The 19,470-nt window shown below is 55.7% G+C and overlaps 3 protein-coding genes across 3 annotated transcripts; 1 reads left to right on the forward strand and 2 right to left on the reverse strand.

Annotated features, from left to right (window-relative positions):
- Positions 1-619: 619 nt before the first annotated feature.
- Positions 620-7,026, forward strand: Mamstr (MEF2 activating motif and SAP domain containing transcriptional regulator). Its single transcript, XM_051174424.1, has 11 exons — positions 620-731; positions 991-1,084; positions 1,428-1,506; positions 2,434-2,472; positions 3,042-3,181; positions 3,459-3,643; positions 3,940-4,027; positions 4,217-4,411; positions 5,087-5,248; positions 5,333-5,387; positions 6,159-7,026. The coding sequence occupies exons 2-11, from the start codon at positions 1,064-1,066 to the stop codon at positions 6,440-6,442; spliced, it is 1,248 nt and encodes a 415-aa protein (XP_051030381.1). The 5' UTR covers positions 620-731; positions 991-1,063; the 3' UTR covers positions 6,443-7,026.
- A 3,984-nt stretch (positions 7,027-11,010) lies between these two features.
- LOC127213941 (galactoside alpha-(1,2)-fucosyltransferase 2) lies at positions 11,011-12,671 on the reverse strand. The gene has a single exon (XM_051174417.1). It carries the CDS (start codon positions 12,658-12,660, stop codon positions 11,638-11,640), a length of 1,023 nt encoding a protein of 340 aa, XP_051030374.1. The 5' UTR covers positions 12,661-12,671; the 3' UTR covers positions 11,011-11,637.
- A 5,277-nt stretch (positions 12,672-17,948) lies between these two features.
- Positions 17,949-19,151, reverse strand: LOC127213775 (uncharacterized). The gene is made up of 2 exons (XM_051174234.1): positions 19,075-19,151; positions 17,949-18,708 (listed from the first exon to the last, which is right to left on the reverse strand). The coding sequence occupies exons 1-2, from the start codon at positions 19,149-19,151 to the stop codon at positions 17,949-17,951; spliced, it is 837 nt and encodes a 278-aa protein (XP_051030191.1).
- Positions 19,152-19,470: the final 319 nt, after the last annotated feature.

A 19,470-nucleotide genomic window follows, 5' to 3' on the forward strand; every position in this document is an offset into this window, starting at 1 on the left:
GGAACAGGCCATCTCCCTCCCACCCACTAAACCCAGACTAGCCTTCCACCCAAGTCCTTCCGATGCAGTCTACATACTGTGCACACTGCTGAACTCCCACACCCAGCGCCGTTTTTATCCTCAGAGACCCATCAGATGCAAGAGTGCAGACCTCAGCCCCCTCCTCCTGACCAGGAGCCTAAGCCCCAGACCTTCCTCAGACCAGGAGTCGTGACTCAGGCCCCTTCCTTCCTCAGACCAGGAGTCGTGACTCAGGCCCCTTCCTTCCTCAGAACCAGGGGTCTGGGCCTCGTGTTTGAACTTTCCCCTCCTCTGAATCTGACTCCTACTGCTGTGTCAGGGAAAAAGAACCAACAGGTGGCACCTGCTGGCATGGCCTGAACGCGACCACCTGCCGCTGTTGCTCACCCTGGGCCCTCTCTCTGCACCTGCTCCTGTCTGTCGCCTGTGGCTGCCCCACCCAACCCAAAGGCCCGAGACGCGGGGGAGGAGACAGCAGGGGGATCCTCGAAGTGAACCGGCCCGGGCCCTCCCCGCGTGTGCGCCCCGCCCCTCCTCCGGGTCCTGACCCGGTTTCTGATCTAAGGCCCGTTACCCGGGCTCCGGCTCACCCCAGAAAGGGGAGTCGAGGGCGGCCCAAGGCTGGCGGGCGGAGCCTGAGGTCTCCAGCCCGGTCCGCGAGACTCCACCCGCTTCCAGGCACAGCTGAGTAGCTGAGCGGATCCCACCTGGTGAGAAGCCCCTGGGGTGGAGACAGGGACCCGCCTTATTACCCTTTTTCCACCGTTTTGGTTCCCCTTTCCGATCCGAATACCTTTTCCACAGAGCCTGGTGCATGACATTCAACCCACTCTGTTTCAGGTGTCTGTTGCAGGAACCCCTGCATTTTCCAGACACCCATCAGCCGCCCCGATTCCCTGCTGACCCAGAACCCTGGATTCTAGTCCCTAAGAGCATGGAGTGCTAGTCCTTAACTTTCTTTTCCTTCAGGATTCAGAGTCCAGACGGCCGCTTCGTGTACTTTCAAAGACCCAGAGGCCCAGATTCCAATGCCCTCCTTAGGATGCAGGAGCCCATGACTCAGGTCCTTCTTTTACCTCCATGACCCAGGAGTGGAGACCCCAGCTTCAGACTCAGAATTCCAGGCCCCAACCCTTCTTCAGACACAGTAGTCCATGAGCAAGTCCAGGCCTCAACCCTCTACCTTCAATCCTAGGGGTCTAAGCCCTAGCTAGCCCTGGTCTCTCTCACACACCATGGGTCCAGGTCCTTTGGACCTGAGTATGGAAGACCCTGGTCCACTCAGATCCGACCCAGTACTTCTGTCCCTAATCAGTTACACCCTCTCCCGAATCTCCCCAACTGGCAACCCCCTGACGTCCACTTTGACCCTGCTCTCCAGCAGCCCTGCCTTCCTCTCTGTCCAGGTCTCCACGCCAGCCTTGGCAATGACCCTGGCAGCCTCCTCCCAGCGCTCCCAAATCATCCGTTCCAAGTTCCGCTCTGGTGAGAGGTTGCTTGTCTAGAGCATGTGGGGAGGGGTCCTGTCCAGCGCCCGGGGTCCCAGCGACACTCCCCCTGGCTGGGCGGAGACCCCACGAAGCACAGGTCATTCATGGAAAGTAAAGCGGTGAATGAGTGTGCGGAGGTCTGCTGAGCCTCAGGTGGGGACACCCGAGGCCGCGCCTGTTGCAAAGGACTTAAAGTAGGCAAAGCAGACGAGCAGCGTGGGACCTGAGTGGCATGGGCGTGAGGCTCGGGACCAAGAGCTACGGAGCCTTGAAAGTCTTAGTAGTCATGATTTGCTGCCAGTTCTCTGAGTAGAGAGGAGCAGAGATGAGCCCTGGAAAGTCTCTGCTCCCAAACCCAGGGTCCAAGCTGGAGTATGTGAGTAGCGTTCATGTGGACGCGTGCCAGCGAAGAACAAGCCAGGGTGGGAGATCATGCAAAGGGCTTTGAGAGCACAAATGTAAAGTGTGCAAACTAGAGTCCAAGGAGGTGTGAGCCTCAGGGGTATGTTTTCAGGGTGCTGGCCGTGGGGAATGCCGGGGTAACGAGGAAGGGGTGCGCGGACTAAAGGAAGTGAGGTGTTGATGGCTCAGGCTGGCAAGATGGCGGCGACTGGACCAGGGGGGGCACGGTCCCCTGAGCGGCAGGTGGAGCCAGGGGCATGGCTGCCTCCTGCTTGCAGGCTGGCTGGCTTACAGCTTCAGGAGTGGCTCTGGCCCAAGCTGCTTTCTTTGCTGGCAGGAGCAGGCAAGAGGCCCTGGGAAGGGGAAGGGAGCAGGCTGCCCGCCCACCCGCCCCTGGTGTGTGAAGGGGCTGGGCACGCGTGTCCCGCCAACAACTGTAGCTCCCACCCATCGGCCAAGCCAGGCTTTGGACACTCCCTTCCCGCCTTCCTGATACCACCTCCCGCTTCCTTCCACACAGTCCTGCAGCTTCGGATGCACAGACGGAATCAAGACTGCAGTAAGTGTGGGCCCTCGAAGGGAAGGGATGGTGGACTCAGTCCCCAAGGACCGTGCTTGCCCCAAATGGTGAAACCCCAGCCTGCCACGTTCAGAGGTCTCGCGGGTCACCCCACCCATCAAGCTTTCCCCGGGTCTCCCGCGCCAGATGCCCTCTCAGTGACCCCGGCCTCCCCCACGCTCAACTATGTGAATATAGTTTTTTTGGCTTGTCCGTTGCCTTGGAATCAGGGGTACAGGCATCACCTGGTTCTGTCCCAGGGATACGCTAGACAGCTGTGATCCAAAGTGAACAAGCAAACAGACCCCCTCTGACTGAGACAAAACTCCCTTCCCCCCCTTTTCGAGTCAGGGTTTCTCTGTGCTTTAGAGCCTGTCCTGTAGATCAGGCTGGCTTTGAACTCACAGAGACGCGCCTGCCTCTGCCTCCTGAGTGCTGGGACTAAAGGCGTGGCCACCACCGCCCGGCCTGTGCTACCTGCTGCAGGCTGGCCCCTCTTCTCTGTAACCCCGTCTGTCCTAACTAGCCTGCTGTCTGCTGACCTATTCAGAGCCCTATGCTCTTTTCAGCCTCTGATTCACACCCGTGGGTCTCAGCCTCCGGCCCAGCTCTGGCTCCAGTTTTGGCCCCTGCCCCTGCTTCTTTCCTTGTGAGCCCTGGCGTCCTGTCCCCTGAGCCAGCACATTGTCCTTGGAGGTCTCCAAAGAAGGTGAGTTTTTGACAGTAGAGGACGAGAGCCCAAGACAGCCCAGCCTTGCCTCTCGTAGGCCCTGAGCTGTCTTTGTGGCGTTGCCAAGCTGACACTACACATTCGTGGGCCAGCAAGGTGGGTCATCCCTGTTTTTTTTTCTGGTTGTTTTTGAGACAAGCTCACTGTATGCCAAGACTGGCCTAGAACTTTCTATCCTTCCGTGACCTCCCTGGTGCTGGGATGAAAGGTGCGGTGGCCACCAAGCTACCAAACCTGGCCTTACTTGCTCTTTCAGGAATCTTCCAAGAATTCCCAACACTGGAAGGAGCCCAAGGTCAGGGGCAACTTGACATATCATCTGTACATGCCTCCAGAACGGAGACAAGGGCCTAGAGCAGTTCTCCAAGCAGAGGGATCCACTCTGGGTGCCCAGGGGCCACCTCTGGGGGAAGAGAAAAACCCACAGAGGCCACGTCCTCGGTAGGACTCTTACTTTTATTCTACAGGGACCCAGAAACTTGGGTCCCATCATCCTTCCTCAAGCCCAGGGTGCAAGGGAGAGGAGCCTGCATCGGAACCCCCTCCCCGAGCCCCCGCTGTGTTCCCTGCCCCCACCCCAGCTGCACAGCTCCCACACCCATAAACCCAGCCTTATGTTTGAGGAGGCCCAGAACCCCTCACTTTCCTGCGTCCTCCGAAGCCCCTGTTTTTAGGGTCCCTAAGTACCTTTCTCCCTCTGCCCTAACTTTTCCTCACCCCCTCACGCCGGTTGCTAGGATGAAGCCCTCCTCACCAGGAAACTCCAACCCCTCACCCCCTTCACACAAGCTGGAACTTCAGACCCTGAAGTTGGAAGAGCTGACGGTGAGTTTAGTGTCCAGTGTCCCAGGGCCCTCTTCTTCAGGCCGGACACAGACCTCGTAAGCCCATGGCCCCTACCCTAGGGCAATCGGTCTGAATTCTGGTTCCTCTTGGTTTCCTAGTCATCGATCCCCAAGAGTCATCGATCCCCAAGCGGGATCAGCACCTCCCTCTCCCCGCCCCGCCCCTCAGGTCTCTGAGCTTCGGCAGCAACTGCGCCTGCGGGGGCTCCCAGTCTCCGGGACCAAGGCGATGCTCCTGGAGCGCATGCGCGGTGGCGTCCCGCCCAGAGACCGGCAGAAGCCCAGGCGCGAGGACAAAGAGGCTGCAGCTGCCTGGCCACGCCTCAGGCCTAAGGCTCCGGGCCCTACCCGGCGGGCCGGCACGGTGAGGGCGGGCTGTCCACATGGACCAATCAGGAGAAAGAAGAGGAATTGGGAAAGGGTAGCCAATGAAATGATGGCCAGGGGCGTGACTTACACTTGGGGGTGTGGCTGCCTTGAGGATGTAGTTAGAACGGTAGGCGTGGTTGAAGGGAGAGAAGCCAATGAACGGGTCGGAGCGGGGCCTATCTGCTTATTTAGGGAGTAAGAGTGTCTGCTGCCTAGCTTGACTACCTGAGTTCTATCCCCGAGACCCACAAGATAAGGACGCCATGAACCAACCCTGAAATTGTCCTTTGATGTACCCACACATGCACGCACATACACATTGAATAAAAGTGTTTAAAAAAAAGTATTGGGGTGGCCCGGCATTGGTGGTGCCGCCTTTAATCCCAGCACTAGGGAGGCAGAGGCAGGCGGATCTCTGAGTTCGAGGACAGCCTGGTCTACAAAGCTAGTTCCAGGACAGGCTCCAAAGCTACACGGGGAACCCCTGTCTCGAAAAACCAAAAAAAAAAAAAAAGAAAAAAAAAGAAAAGAAAAGAAAGAAAGAAAGGAAGAAAGGAAGGAAGAAAGAAAGTTTTGGGGTGAACTAAGGAAGAACTTCGTCAGGGCCAGGAGGCAGAGCCACGGCGGCTGGTGTGCTGGCTTAAGGAACTCCCACCGCTCCTGGTTCTAGGCAAAGGCAAGCACGACAACTCGTAGACTGAAGTTTGCTGGAGCTACAGATCCGCTGGGGATTCCCGCTCCCGCTCCAGCTCCAGCTCCAAGTCCCTTAGCATCTTCTCCAGCCACCCTGACTCTGGAAGAGGAGCTGCAGGAAGCGATCCACAGGGCGCAGGTGAAAGGGGATGCCTGGTTGGGCATGCTCAGGGACTGGGCTGTGGACTTAAGCCGGGGTCACATGGCCTGTGCTCACCCACAGCTGCTTCCGAACCAGGACATCGATGACATCCTGGAAGACCAAGTGCAGCCAGATGGTAGGAGCAGAGCTCCCATGTTTAGGGGAGGAACTGAACTTGGGAACTCCTGGGGTGTCCGAGGGAGGAGTGTGCTGGCAACAGCGCTGTGAGCAGGATCTGTCCCCCTAAAGCTCACACTCCCCTGCAGACGCTCCCCCTAAAGCTCACGCTCCCCCTGCAGAAGCTCCCCCTAAAGCTCACACTCTCCCTGCAGACGCTCCCCCTAAAGCTCACGCTCCCCCTGCAGACGCTCCCCCTAAAGCTCACACTCTCCCTGCAGACGCTCCCCCTAAAGCTCACACTCCCCCTGCAGACGCTCCCCCTAAAGCTCACGCTCCCCCTGCAGATGCTCCCCCTGCAGATGCTCCCCCTAAAGCTCAGGTTCCCCCTGCAGACGCTCCCCCGGCAGACGCTCCCCCTAAAACTCACGCTCCCCTGCAGATGCTCCCCCTGCAGACGCTCCCCTGCAGATGCTCCCCCTGCAGATGCTCCCCCTAAAGCTCACACTCCCCCTGCAGACGCTCCCCCTGCAGATGCTCCCCCGGCAGACGCTCCCCCTGCAGACGCTCCCCCTAAAGCTCACGCTCCCCTGCAGACGCTCCCCCTAAAGCTCACACTCCCCCTGCAGACGCTCCCCCTGCAGACGCTCCCCCCTAAAGCTCACACTCCCCCTGCAGACGCTCCCCCCTAAAGCTCACGCTCCCCCTGCAGACGCTCCCCCTAAAGCTCACGCTCCCCCTGCAGACGCTCCCCCTGCAGACGCTCCCCCGGCCGACGCTCCCCCGGCAGACGTGTTGCCTCCCATCGTCTTGGACTTCCCTGGCTCTTTTGATGTGCTGTCTCCCTCTCCGGACTCGGAAGGCTTCTCTTCGGTCTTCTCTTCTTCACTCCCATCCCCCACTAGCTCCCTGTCCCCTTCTCCAAGGGCCCTCTCAGATTCCTTGGACTGGCTGGAGACCTTGAGTGGGGGTCCCCCGCTGGGCTCTGGACCCCCAGGCCCCAGCATCTTCTCTGCGGACTTATCTGACTCCACTGGTACTCGGCTTTGGGAACTGCTGCCGGATCCCTGGTGATGGACCCTGGGGTTTCCAAGGAGACCCTCCAACTACAGAGGACTCAAGTTGCCCTCATCCCCTTCTGGCCCGCTGCTGCTGACATGTCAAACGCCCGGCTTGTGTGTGACTCTTCCCAGTCAGTGTAGTTGGGGTGGGGTTCATTTGCTCACTGCCTCCTTCAGAGACCTGCAAGGTTTGTGTACCACTTACTTCCTCCAGACTCTGGCTGCCTGCCTGTCATCTAGGGACCCGGAAGTTAGTGCTGTTTGGGTTCTGGAAAGGACCAGAGGAGATTAAGTAGGAGGAAGGCAGATCCCTAGGTTCTAGCTAGAGGTGAGAGGGCCAGGGGTGTCTAATGGAGGTGATGAACTCCCTACGACTGCATCTTTGAGTGTTGTGATTATACCTAGCTTTCTTGTTTTGTTGAGAGCAAGTCTTGCTATTGTAGCCCAGGCTGGCCTCTAACTTGTGACAATCCTGCTTCAACCTTATGAGGGCTGAAATATGAGCCACCATTCCCAGCTCTCATGTTCGGGTTCGCAGAGCCCAGTGGGGAATGGACGGCAAAAGGGAAGAGGAGCTAGCATGTGACCTCAAGTGAGGCTCCACCACATGCCTTGAGGATGTCTGCCTACTGAATTAAACTGTGGGTCTCCTGCAGCTCAAGGCTCATGAGCCTGGGCCTCTGCGTCTGTGTTTGGGCTTATGAACAAACCCACCAAACAGAACTGAATTAGATACTTTCACATAGCTGTGACCAACATACCCAAGGGACCAAGCTAAGGGAGAAGGAACTCAATTTGCACAGGATTTCAGAAGGTTCAGCTGTGGTTGCTCAGCCCCACTTGCTTGGGTGGAACATCATGGTGACCAAATGTGTGGAGGAGATTCTTCAGCTCATGGTGGACAGGAAGACAGACGGAGTGAGGATAAGATGCCCCTAAGACCTACCCACCCGTTTCCAGACCTCTCTAAATATCACCACCAGCTACACATGAGCCAGTGTGGGACAGTGCATACTCAAAGCATAGCAACAATTGGCTGTGGTTCACTGGGCTCTGCAGGGTAGTTACTCAGCTCCACAAGGTTTGAGAGGGATGTAGTCATCCCTAAGCCCAGGTGGGTGAGGAGATCCAAGATGGCTCACTCAGGTATGTTGGTACAATGGTGGAGATGGGGTTGAGCCCAACGGGGTCACTGTACGTCTGGACCAACCAGAGTGAAGTCTCGGCTCCCTTCTTCTCCATATGTTCTTCCTACGAGGCCCTGGCTTTCTTGTGTGGTAGGCCAGGACTTCCAAGAATGAATGTGCAGTTTGGAGGGCTAGCTCGCACCTGTAATCCTAGCACTCAGAGCAATAGACAGGAAGAGCTGAGGCCGGAGGAGCAGAAGTCCAAGATGAACTTCAACTATAGAGAGTTCAAGACCAGCCTGGCCTACATGAGACCTTGTGTCAGAGAGACAGAGAGAGGGAAATGCAGGGAGGGGAAGGCGCAAGCTGAACACTTGAGACCACCAGACACGGATGGCTTCCCTGTGTAACCTTGGCTGTCCTTCGGTGGCTATGGTAGGTGGGATCACGGAGTCGTGACTGATCAGGGTTTCCGAAAGGGGCAGAAACCCTGGGAAGTAGAAAAGGGGTCCGAAAAATAGCTGAGCCTCCAAGGGTTACTGGTAGAGAACTTCCTGGAAGATGGCATCCTGGAAGAGAGATGTGAAGACCTCAAGCTATGGAGGAAGCTGGCTCCCGGGGAAGCTAGTGAGGTTGAGTGCACTGAGTATGACCGCATCTCCTGCCCAGGCTGGAGATGGACAGATGGACAGAGCTGACCCTGAAGGGTCCTGTGCTGAGCTGAAAGCTGACGGAGGAGCTCCCAGCCCTGGAGGGTCAGGAGGGCAGAGCGGGCTTCCTCTCCTGCCTCTAGGCACTTTCCTCCTGGTTTCTTGTACTCTTAAATTTTTACACACACTACATACACGCTCAGTCCTTGGAAGCCCAAGGACCCTGTCACTGCCCTGAGCTGGAATTGTGAGCTGCCTGACATGGGTGCCCGGAACTGTAAGAGCATCGGCAGGAGCAGCGTCTCTCCAGGCCTCTCCCCGCCTTGCTTTTTGAGACAGCATCTGAGTGTACTTATTCCCATGCCAGTCTCTGCCTATCTCTGCCTGCTCTGGTCCCTTCCTGTCTCGTGTCCTCTGCCCCCACTTAGTCTCCACCTGCGTCTGCCATCTCTGAGTCGCCCCCTGGTGAAGGGAGCATCCTTTTTCCCACTGTCTCCCAGTCACAGCTGCCCTGTCTGCTGTGGGACCCACCCCCTTGTCCCTCTCCCGATGCCTTGGGGTCTAATTTCCAAGTCCCCCCCCCCCTGCCCTCTGTCAGCATCTCTCCTCAGCCAGTCAGCCTTGGGTGGAGAGCTCTGCAGAACCCTGCACAACCCAGGAGAGGTAGGCATTCTCTGGAGACTGGAAAGCTAGGGCAGGTTTGGTGTGGGTGCTGGCCTGAGCACAGAGCAGGCAGCTGATAAGCACACCTTACCCTGTTACCCTAACTTCAGTCCCTCCCTAGCCTCTGTCCCTGCGAACCCACTTACCACCCGATCTTCACAGAGGGAGAGAATCCTGTTTCCTTCCATTTCCTCCTTCTTCCTCCCCCCCCCCCACAAGACAAGATTTCCCCAAGTAGCCCAGGCTGTGCTCAAACTAGACATTGTCGGGCTTCAGCTTCTTGAGTGCTCAAATTAGATGAACCACATATGACCCTTTATCTTAATGTGATTCTGGTTACACAACTATATGGCCGTCAAAAATCAGTGGACAGTGCTGGCCTGACTTAACAGCATTTGGAGATAGAATTCACATCCCAAATGATCCACCCACTAGATAAAGTTCATTACTTTCCGTATACTCAGCTCATTTACCATCATTTTCTGATCTTTTTCTGTTTGTTTTTTCTTGACAGGGTTTGTCTGTGGCTTGGAGCCTGTCCTGGAACTTTCTCTGTGAACCAGGCTGGACTCACAGAGATCCTCCTGCCTCTGGCTCCAGAATGCTGGAATTAAAAGTGTATACCAGCCATATCCCACACATCTAGACGGAGGAATAACTCAAATCCATTTTATCCCTTTCAAGAATGTGAAATCAGACTGGGGATGATTGGCCATGCCTTTGATCCTATCATTCTGGAGGCAGATCTCAAGGCCAGCCTGATTTACATTGAGAGTTCCAGGAGAGCCAGGGCTCTGTAGAGACCCAATCTCAAGATCAAACAAACAAACAAAAGCCCCATGTGGAGAGGCACATTTTTGTTTCTTTTGGATTTTGCAATTTTCTTTCCTTTTTTTTTTTTTTTTTTGAGATAAGGTTTCTCTGTTTAGACCAGACTGGCCTTAAACTAAGAGGTCCTCTTGCCTCTGTCTCCTGAGTGCTGGGATTAAACGTGCACACCACCACTGCCCAGCCTGGGTTTTGTGATTTTGTCTCTGAGACAGGTCTCATGCAGCTTCGACTGGCCAGGACTCCCTATGCAACTGAAGGCTCCAACTCCTGATCTCCCTGCACTCACTTCCTGAAGGTCGGGCTCACGGGTGTACGCTGCCACACCCAGTTTGAGAATTTCCTTTTCTGAGACAGGGTCTCAGGCTAGACCCTCCAAATATCAGATCCCCTGCTTTAACGTCCCCAGTGCTGGGATGCGGGAAGTGCTAGCACTGCCCACTGCAAGCCATCCCCACGCACAACATCAGCACCAACTTAACAGGGGTCTGGGAAGACACCTTGGGGTTCATGCTGCCCCCGGGAATACTTCCCCTAGATCACCCTGGCTGTTTTCATCATGGTGGCAACAGGGGTTGCGTTTTTGTTTTTTTTGGTTTTTTTTTTTTTGGTTGTTGTTGTTGTTTTTTTTTGTTTGTTTGTTTTTGTTTTTTTGTTTTGTTTTGTTTTGTTGTTTTTTTTGTTGTTGTTTTGTTGTTTTTTGTGGGAGGGATATCATGTGTGTGCTCGCACCAGAAGTGTAACAAGATGGCAGCACGCGCTCAAATATCTGGGGGTCCCCTAGGACTGGGGATGTCACACTGGTCTGCGGGAAGCCAGGGCTACAGAAGTGGGCATGCAGCCGGTGCACCTGAGCTGCGTTCCAGAGTTGTTCTCAGACAGACTGAGCAAGACAAAAGAAAGGACCCTTGGTGGACTGAGTCCCAAGGACAAGCAACTTGTTGGGGGGGGGGCTGTGGGCACATGGTAGCCCTCGCTTTCTTATGATCAGCTGACTTTGTGCAGCGAGCGACTGCTACTTTGGATCCCAGGCTAAATCAATCCTACATTCTCTTTCTTCTTGACTCATTATGAGCCACGTGGGCATATACTGACACCATTCCTGTCACGGGGACAAGGGTGTTAGCTGCTGGAGTGCTGGAGTGGGGTTGTCATTGGACTTTACTTTGGTCCACACTGTGCTGATGGCAGGTCCTTGAGAGATGCAGAGAGCAATCCCCAGCTACCTGTAACTCCAGCTCCAGGGAATCCGGCACCCAGCTCTGGCCTCTGAGGATACAGCACTCTCGTGCACACACACACACAGACACAAATACCCATAATTAGGATAAAAATAAAGCTTTTTAACAGATCTCAAAAAGTTCTTGGGTCAGTGAAGGTACTTTCAAGGGGCGAGCGGTTCTCAGGAGACTCCAGAAAGTTCTTGAAAGGCGGTTGCTATAAAAAGAGCAAACCCAATCCCTCTCCTTGCTCATGCGTCCCAGATGACCGCTGGCTGTCACGTGCTATCCCACCATGGAAACATGGAAACGCCATCACCATGGGGTACTCACTGGACCTTTATAAATAAGCCTGCTTCAGGTATTTCCTTAGTGACAAAAAGTAGACAAACGAGGGCTTGTCTCCCCCTTTGAAGGAACTCAAGGTGAGGTAGTGAATTTTTCTCTGCAATGCTGTCCGCATGTGACAGCCCTTCCTGTACCATGAGACAGCTGCTAAAACACGGAGACTCCACTGCCAGGAGTATTCGGGCACTGTGGCCACTGAGCCAGTTACTTAATGCTGGAGCTGGTGATGCCTCCCATGTCCGTATGTTTGCTGAGCTTGTTTGATGCCTTGTTTGCAGCCCAAGGCACACTTTCAGAGAGAAGGCTCTTCCTGTGGGTGTAACGCGGAGCTCCTCCTGCCTAGAGATGGAAGGGGGGGGGGTCAGGCTTGTGTTAGTGCTTAAGGAGTGGGGATAGGTCTGCAGCGATGCCCACCCACTCAGGTAAGAAGGCTGCCTCTGGCTTAAAGACTTTGAGGAAGGGAGAATCTGGAAGGGTGTAGTTGGCGAGGTAAACGGTGTCCCCACCTGCCAGGTAAGCAGCCCAGATCCCGAAGGTCCCAATAGTCATGATGGTGTGGTTGCACTGGGTGAGGAGTGCGAAGTCCTTGGCTGGTGACCCCTCGATGCCGTTGCCAGCAAACACCACATCCCCTCGGGAGGCATTGATGTTGTCCTTGCACCAGGCCATACCGTTGCTGGTGACCACAAAGACTGGAGATGGATAGCGGGCCCGGAACCAGTCCAGGGCCTGTTCCAAGTAACCCCGGTCAGCCACCACGCCCTTCCACACATTGGGCATGACGTGCACATAGTCCCCGCGGCGCACGTGGACACCCACAAACGTGCTCGGCTGGCTCCCATGCACCCGCAGGCCACGCAGGAAGGCCTGGGCCTCCTCACGCACGTGGTCGTGCAGGGTGAACTCCTGGAGGATCTCAGGCCGCAGATGGTGGTAGAAGGTCCAGGAGCACGGGTACCCTGTGAGGCGCACATAACGCCCTGGGATGTGGCGGTAGCGCTCCTCCATCCAGTCGTTGAGGTGATAGTTCTGCCACGGGATCCTCTTGGCGGTGTCGCTGTGCAGCACCGGGAGGCTGATCCTGAAGATGGGCGCCAGGGTGCTGTGCATGGATGCGGGGATGTATGCAGGCCTTCCGTTCATCCTGGCCAGTGCGAACAGCGTGGCATACTCGCCCATCTGGTTCCCCAGGCGGCCAATGGAATTGATGGTGAACATGCCCTCCATCTGGCCACTCCCCTGCATCTGTGTGATTGCTGGCTCTCCTGTGTGAATCTCCAACGGGGGTTGAATCTTCACTATTCTGTGCTGGAGGTGGATGATGGTGGAAGCCACGAAGACAAAGACGAGGAAGTGAGCCAGAGGGAAGGAGAAAGGAACCTGGGAGTTGCCCATGGCTGCCAGGGTAAAAAAGGATGCAGATTAGCCGGGCGCCCTGGATAGACTGTGCTCGAAGGCATGTGGGCATAAATACTTGGCACCTGTTTGCAAATCGCCTGGGTTTCACTCTGTAGCTCAGGCTAGCCAAGAATTGTGAGCCCAACCCTGCTTCTCCAGTGCTGGGATTACAGAGTGAGCCCGGATGCTCCATTTGATGTCCTTTTTGAGGGAACGTGCCCTTCCGGTGCTCAAATGAGGCAGGATGAAGGAAGACAAAAACAAAAAAACAAAAAAAAAAACAAAAAAAAAAAAAAAAAAAAAAATCAGGGACATGGGAAGGGAAAGGTCTCCTCTTTCCAGAGTCAGGAGCCTCTCGCTGTGTCAGAATTCCAGCACAATTAACATGTGTGAGAAGGCTGCCATGGTTAGTTAATACTTCTTTCATATGTAGACATTTTAGGCTAAGTGACAGGCGTTTTAATGCATATGGCCATGGTGGGGCTTCATTCCTTTCCCCAACTCGACTGAGAATGTCCCATGGTTCGATAGAGATGTTAATTCCAGCTTGGCATAGGGATGGAGGCCTGTTGCTACTGGGAAGGCCGAAGCCAGAGGAATACAAGTTCAAGGCCAGTCTGGGTAACTGAGTGAGTTCTATTCTCAAAAGTAAGGAGAGGCCTAAGGATGTGCCCCAGAGTGGAGCACATGTCTAGAACCCAGCAATCAGGGACTGAGGGTGTGAGTCAGGAGAGAGAGGCAAGATAATTAAGAGGGTCACGGTGACTGGCAGAGGCCAGTTTGGTGCAGGAAGTGACAACCAGGGCTACACAGAGGAATTGTCTTGAACAAAGAAAACCAGAACAAAAGAAATGAGCTTAAAAGCACCTGCTGCTCCTACAGGACAGGAGTTCAGTTGCCAGCTCCCACAGCACAGCTGTAATGGCAGCTCAAGGAGAGCAGATGTTGTCTACCGGTCTCTGCAGGCACTGAAGGGACATGGTGCACAGGCACGTGCACGCGCACACGCTCACACGCACACTCACGCGCACACGCTCACACGCACACTCACGCACACTCACACACACACTTATTTTAAAGATGTAAAATAAATCTTTAAAAACATCAAGCTGTGTACAGTGGCACAGCTTCAATCTCAGCACTCCAGAGCAGGCAAACCTTTGATACAGCTCTCATGTAGTGGTGAACCCATAAATATGCAAATCTCTGTGGTTCGTTTGCTTTTTTTTTTTTTTTTTTTTTTTTTTTTTTAATGGTCTTAGGCAACCACTGTGAAAGAACCATTCTACTTCCAAGGGGTTTGGGACCCACAGGTTGAGAACTGCTGGTCTAGAGGCTGGGCAACTTTGTCATCTGCAGCCAGGATGTGGCCAATACTTATGCCAGTGTCACAAGACTCAGATCTAAGTGACAGGGATGGAAATTTGGAGGGCTCAAGGCTTCAAGGCTCCCCGAGTTCTTCAGAAGTCCTACGACCTCATCTCAGAGGACCAGTTGTCTGCAGCACTGAGCACCTTGCTCTCAGTCTCCAGAGGCGGCTTTTTGAAACCCCCGGTCAAAGACAAAAAGGTTTCCCGTTGTTGGCGGAAGGCCTGGAACCCTGACCATAGGCTTGGGCCTGACGACTCTGAGTCAAAAGGATATTGGCATTAAATCAAGCAGCTTGTAAGAGCATCAAAGCTTAGAGGGTTCATTCTGCACAGGAGTGCAGTCACAGGGCCAACTCAGAGCTTGGGCTGCAGGCTGACATGCACTCCTGATTTGTGATTCACCAGAAGAAACTCAGGCAAGCTGTGACGATGTGTGCCTGCCATCTTGCTGCTCAGGAGGCTGAGGCAGCAGAACTGTTGTGAGCTGAGCTCGGAGCTAGCCTGGGCTGGTCCGGGGCGACGACCGTGGGTAAAGGGCCTGCCGAGCAAGCACAAACACCTCTTCTACAGAGAGCATGGTACACACAGCATGTGGTACACCTGTCTGTGACCACAGCGCAACCCGTCTCTGTACCGGACACTTAGCGCAGAGGCAGGAAGATACGGGGGGGGGGGATCGCTGGCCAGTCTAAATTGACCAGTGAGCTAACTACAGGTTCAGTGGGAGACCCTGTCTCAGAACTAAGGTAGAGGAGCTGGAGAGCTGGCTCAGTGGTTAAGAGAGCTGGCTGCCTTTGCAGGTGGCTCACAAACACCGCAACTCCAGTTTCGGTGATACCGTCTGTCCTCCATGGGCACAGACACACGCACATTAGTAAAAATAAGATAAGGCGGATCTGATCAAATGGCTCTATGGGTAAAGTTCCTGCAGCACAAACAGAAGGACCCCAGTCCCAGCCCTGGCGCCACGCAGAAGCTAGGCAGCCAAATCTGTAACCCTAGCTTTGCCAGCAAACAGTGGAGCTGAATTTTCGAGTTCTGGGTTCAGTGAAAGACTCTGCCTCAAAACTAAGGTGGGGAAATGGCATAGAAAGACACCTGACCTCCCTCTGGCCTCCACAGACACGGGTGCATGTACGCGAGTGCACGCGTGTGCACACACACCACAAACGAACAAATTCAGGCCTTCTGACTCAATGCCTGGGTGTGAACTCTGTGAATCTAGAGTGTGGGCTCATGGGATGAGCCTTGCCAGTGCCCTGCGACCTCACTAAAAGGACACCCCGGCTTCGGCAGCTTCCCTGCTCAGCTATGCTTTGCTTTTATGAGACCGGGTCTCACTACAGCCCAGACTGGCCTGTAGCTCACTATGAACCCAGGCTGGCCTTGAACTCATACCAAACCTCCTGTTTCCGCCTCCCAAGTGCTAAGATTGCAGTGTCAGGCACAGGGAACAAAGGATACCATCCCAAGCTCGGGAGCTGTGCATATTGAAGATGCTAATAGCTACCGAGCCTGACAAGAAATCAGCCTGGAGTAAGTAAGGGTGGCAGTCATGCAATCCTAGCACTTGGGAAGCTCGGACAGAATCACGCAGGTTGCACACAGCCTGGGCCACAGTGTGAGACTTTATCTCAATGAAACACACATGGGAAGCCAGGTTTGGTGGTGCACACTTTTAATTCCAGCACTTGGGAGGCAGAGGCAGGTGAATTTGAGGCCAACCTGGTCTACAGAGAGAGTTCCAGGACAGCCAAAGATGTTACACAGAGAAACCCTGTCTCAATACTGCTCCCCCTCCCCCCCAGCAAAAACCAAAAACAAACAAACATGCACGCGCACACACACACACACAGAGGCAAGAAAAAGATTGAACAGAGATAGGTCACCAGAGAGCCAACGGTAAGGACAGAGCGGGGTTGGAGGGGACAAGTAGAAATGGCTTCCTTACTGGTTTATTCTTTTTCCTTCTATGGCAGTGGAGACGGAACTCAGGGCGGCCAGCATGCCTAGCGATCACTTCCCCAGCCCCTCACTGGGAGACTATAGGCTGGGGCTCTACCGCTGAGTGACATCGCCAGCTGTATCTGTCGTTGCTTTAGCTTGAAGGCTGTCTCACGAAGTTGCCTGGGTTGGCCCTGAATTTGTGCTATAGTCCAGACTCAGACCCTCAGCCCCTGAGTTACAGGCCAAGGGCACCTACACTTCCTGTCTTTTTACTTTCACTATTTGCCCACAGAGTCTGGGGCCCCTTTCCCCTCCACCAAAGAAGGCATTCCTCCTCGCGGTCAGAGGAGATGAAGGGTATCTGTGGTGCCTTTGAGCATCCCGAAGTGCACTGGCTCTAGGCTCACACAGTACCTGGGGCTCTTCTCAGCCAGCCTCCTAGCCTAACCTTCTCCAGCTCATGAGTTTTCTTCCCGCAGCTTCTCATTCCCATATGACTCTGCCATTTCAGCCATGGCTTTCTTGGTCCTTGTGAGCAGGAAGGTAGATATGAATAGTAGATATGGCAGCCATTATACTTTATTGTACTGAGGTTCATCACACAAAACTCACTCTCTAAGTCCCTAACTGCAGTCCTAGCACCCCAAGGCCGCTTACCTGGGTCACATCACATACTTTTATCTTAACCAGAAGTTTGGGCCCGGCCTCTCCCAGCTCTAGGGTCAGGATCCTGGGGAGACTCTGCAGCCACAGGGCAGATCAGTGGTGTCTCCAGGCTCCAGCAGCCCTGAAGATGTGAGAAGCCATACACTCCTGGTCCTCTACTTCCACACTGTCCAGCGGGCACCATGGGCTTCTCTACTTAGCAGTGTGTCTGGTTATCAGGAGTGAGTGTGGCCACTGGGGCTAGGTCCCAAACCTGGACAAGCGACTGACTAGGTGCCTATTAAAGCAGACACTGGCTAGCTGGGCTCTCAGCATTGTGAGTACCTCCCACCTCCTACCCTAACCCTCTCCAGCCCTGAGCATCATTTCTGATTACTACGTAAGCAGCCATCTTGTCTGTGTCCTCCTGGCTCCGCTCCAGGATCTCTTCATCCATTTGCCCCCCATTTTCTTTGTCCCTCTCTCTCTCTCTCCCGCCCCCTCCTCTCTGCTGGCCCCGTCCAGGCTGGACGTTTGTGGAAGCTGTTCTTTCTGCTCTCCTCCGGCTGTTCTCTCTCTCTCTCTCTCTCTCTCTCTCTCTCTCTCTCTCTCTCTCTCTCTCGTACAGTAAAATCCTTCCCCTCAACCACACCTCGGAGCAGTCACACTCCACTGAGTGGCCCAGGCTGAGTTCATGCTGTCGCCTAGCCTGGCCTTAAACTTCTGCTCTTGCTTTTCAGCCTCTGGAGCACCTGGAAGTTCATCACTTGGCCAGCCCTAGTTTCTACAGCTGCTGCAATGCCTCTTGGGGGCCACAGGGTTTAAAGGAAAACGTTGAGTTCAGTTTGTCCCTTCCTCCATCTGGGTCTCCTGGGACCCGTTGTAGGGTGCAGTGTGTCAGAAAGAGGCCCCCACTCGGAAGGAGAAGCCGTCTCCCCCACTCGGAAGGAGAAGCCGTCTCCCCACTCGGAAGGAGAAGCCGTCTCCAGTCCCCTAGCAGTCTCCCTTCCCGTTCTCCCCCCCCCCCCCGTCCCCTTCCCTATCAGGGGTTTTCCATGTAGTCCAGGCTGACGCCTAACTTACAGAAATCCCCCTGCCTCGGCTTCTTGAGTACTAGCATGACTCTCCTCTCCCCTGTGACTCAGCTCCTCTCTGCCCTTTCCATCCAGAGACTGCCCTGCCCTGCCCCCTTCCGTAGCAATGCACAGTCAGGAGTGCCGTTCCTGTGCCGGGCACTGCCCTAGCCTTTTCTGTCCCCGTGCCGAGGGATGTCGGCACTGTGGTTCTCAGGGCGGCTTGTGAGAGAGCTGCCGCCCTGAAATCTCAGAGGGACAGAGAATGTTGTGATGACGGCGCTCGGATGACTCTCCCCCGGGGCAGGGGGCAAGGGCAGGGTTCTGAGGGCCCTGGCTGATGTGGGAGCCTTGGGTATGGGAACAGGAAAATCCGGTTGCACTCAGCCCAGCTCTGCCCTCCATCTGCATTTGTTCCTGGAATCGGGAGCAGGAAGGGACCTGTGGGTGGGGGATGAGGGAGATTGGGACTGGAAGGCAGGTACTGGGTGCTGGAGGGACAGGGTTGGAAGAACTGGGGGCTAGGGGACAGAGGCTGGGGAACCAGGGGCTGGGGAACCAGGAGCAGGGGGACCAGGAGCAGGGGGACCAGGAGCAGGGGGACCAGGAGCAGGGGAACCAGGAGCTGGGGGACCAGGAGCTGGGGGACCAGGAGCTGGGGGACCAGGGGCTGGGGGACCAGGGGCTGGGGGACCAGGGGCAGGGGAACCAGGGGCAGGGGGACCAGGAGCTGGGAACCAGGGGCTGGGGGACCAGGAGCTGGGGGACCAGGAGCAGGGGGACCAGGGGCTGGGGGACCAGGGGCTGGGGGACCAGGAGCAGGGGGACCAGGGGCAGGGAACCAGGAGCTGGGGGACCAGGAGCTGGGGACCAGGAGCTGGGGGACCAGGAGCTGGGGGACCAGGAGCAGGGGGACCAGGAGCAGGGAACCAGGAGCTGGGGGACCAGGAGCTGGGGGACCAGGAGCTGGGGGACCAGGAGCAGGGGGACCAGGAGCAGGGAACCAGGAGCTGGGGGACCAGGAGCAGGGGGACCAGGAGCAGGGGACCAGGGGCTGGGGGACCAGGGACTCCAAGACCAGCAGTGGGGGTGGGGGGTGGGGGTAGCTAGCGATCGGAAACACTGAGGTCTTGGAACTCAGGATCTGGAGGGCTTAGGAGCTGAATGAACTGGCTGAGGGACTGGAGGCTGGGAGACTCAGGCTGAGAACCCAGAGTTTGGGGAGCCAGGTCCTGGATCCTGTTTGCCATCAATGGCATCTCCCCCCAGAGAGCCCTGGATCCCTAGGGTTTGTTGAGGGAGCAGGAGGCCTGTCCCCAACACCCCCCAACCCCCCCATTCCCCCTCTCCCCCCCCCCCCCCCCGCCCATGCTCACCTCTTCTGGCTGTGGTAACAGAGGAACGGCCTCTGCAGGCAGGTAGCTTGGTGTCCCTTCCAGCCTGGCTCAGTCATTTAGGTCTAAAGGTTCCTGTGCCCTCTCCCAGGCCCGGGTAGAAACCCCGCCCAGGGTGGACCTGCTGACATCCTAGAACCAGGTGGCCAGGCTTCCAGAGGGAGGCAGGCCAGAGGTTGGCTCCCTGTCAGGTGCCTGGCAGGATGCTGGTTAGGAGGGACCGTCTGAAGGAGCTGGGAGAGTCCAGCCATGCTGGGTTCCCCTGCAGCGCTGTAGCGTCTCGTCTCAAGACCGTCTGGGCAAACGGCTGTACTACACCGTCAGCTGCCAACCTTATCCAACAGCAGACACTTTTTGGTTTTATATGGGTGTGCATGT

The sequence above is a fragment of the Phodopus roborovskii genome, unplaced genomic scaffold, assembly GCF_943737965.1.
Source record: "Phodopus roborovskii unplaced genomic scaffold, PHOROB, whole genome shotgun sequence".
NCBI classification, from domain to species: Eukaryota; Metazoa; Chordata; class Mammalia; order Rodentia; family Cricetidae; genus Phodopus; species Phodopus roborovskii.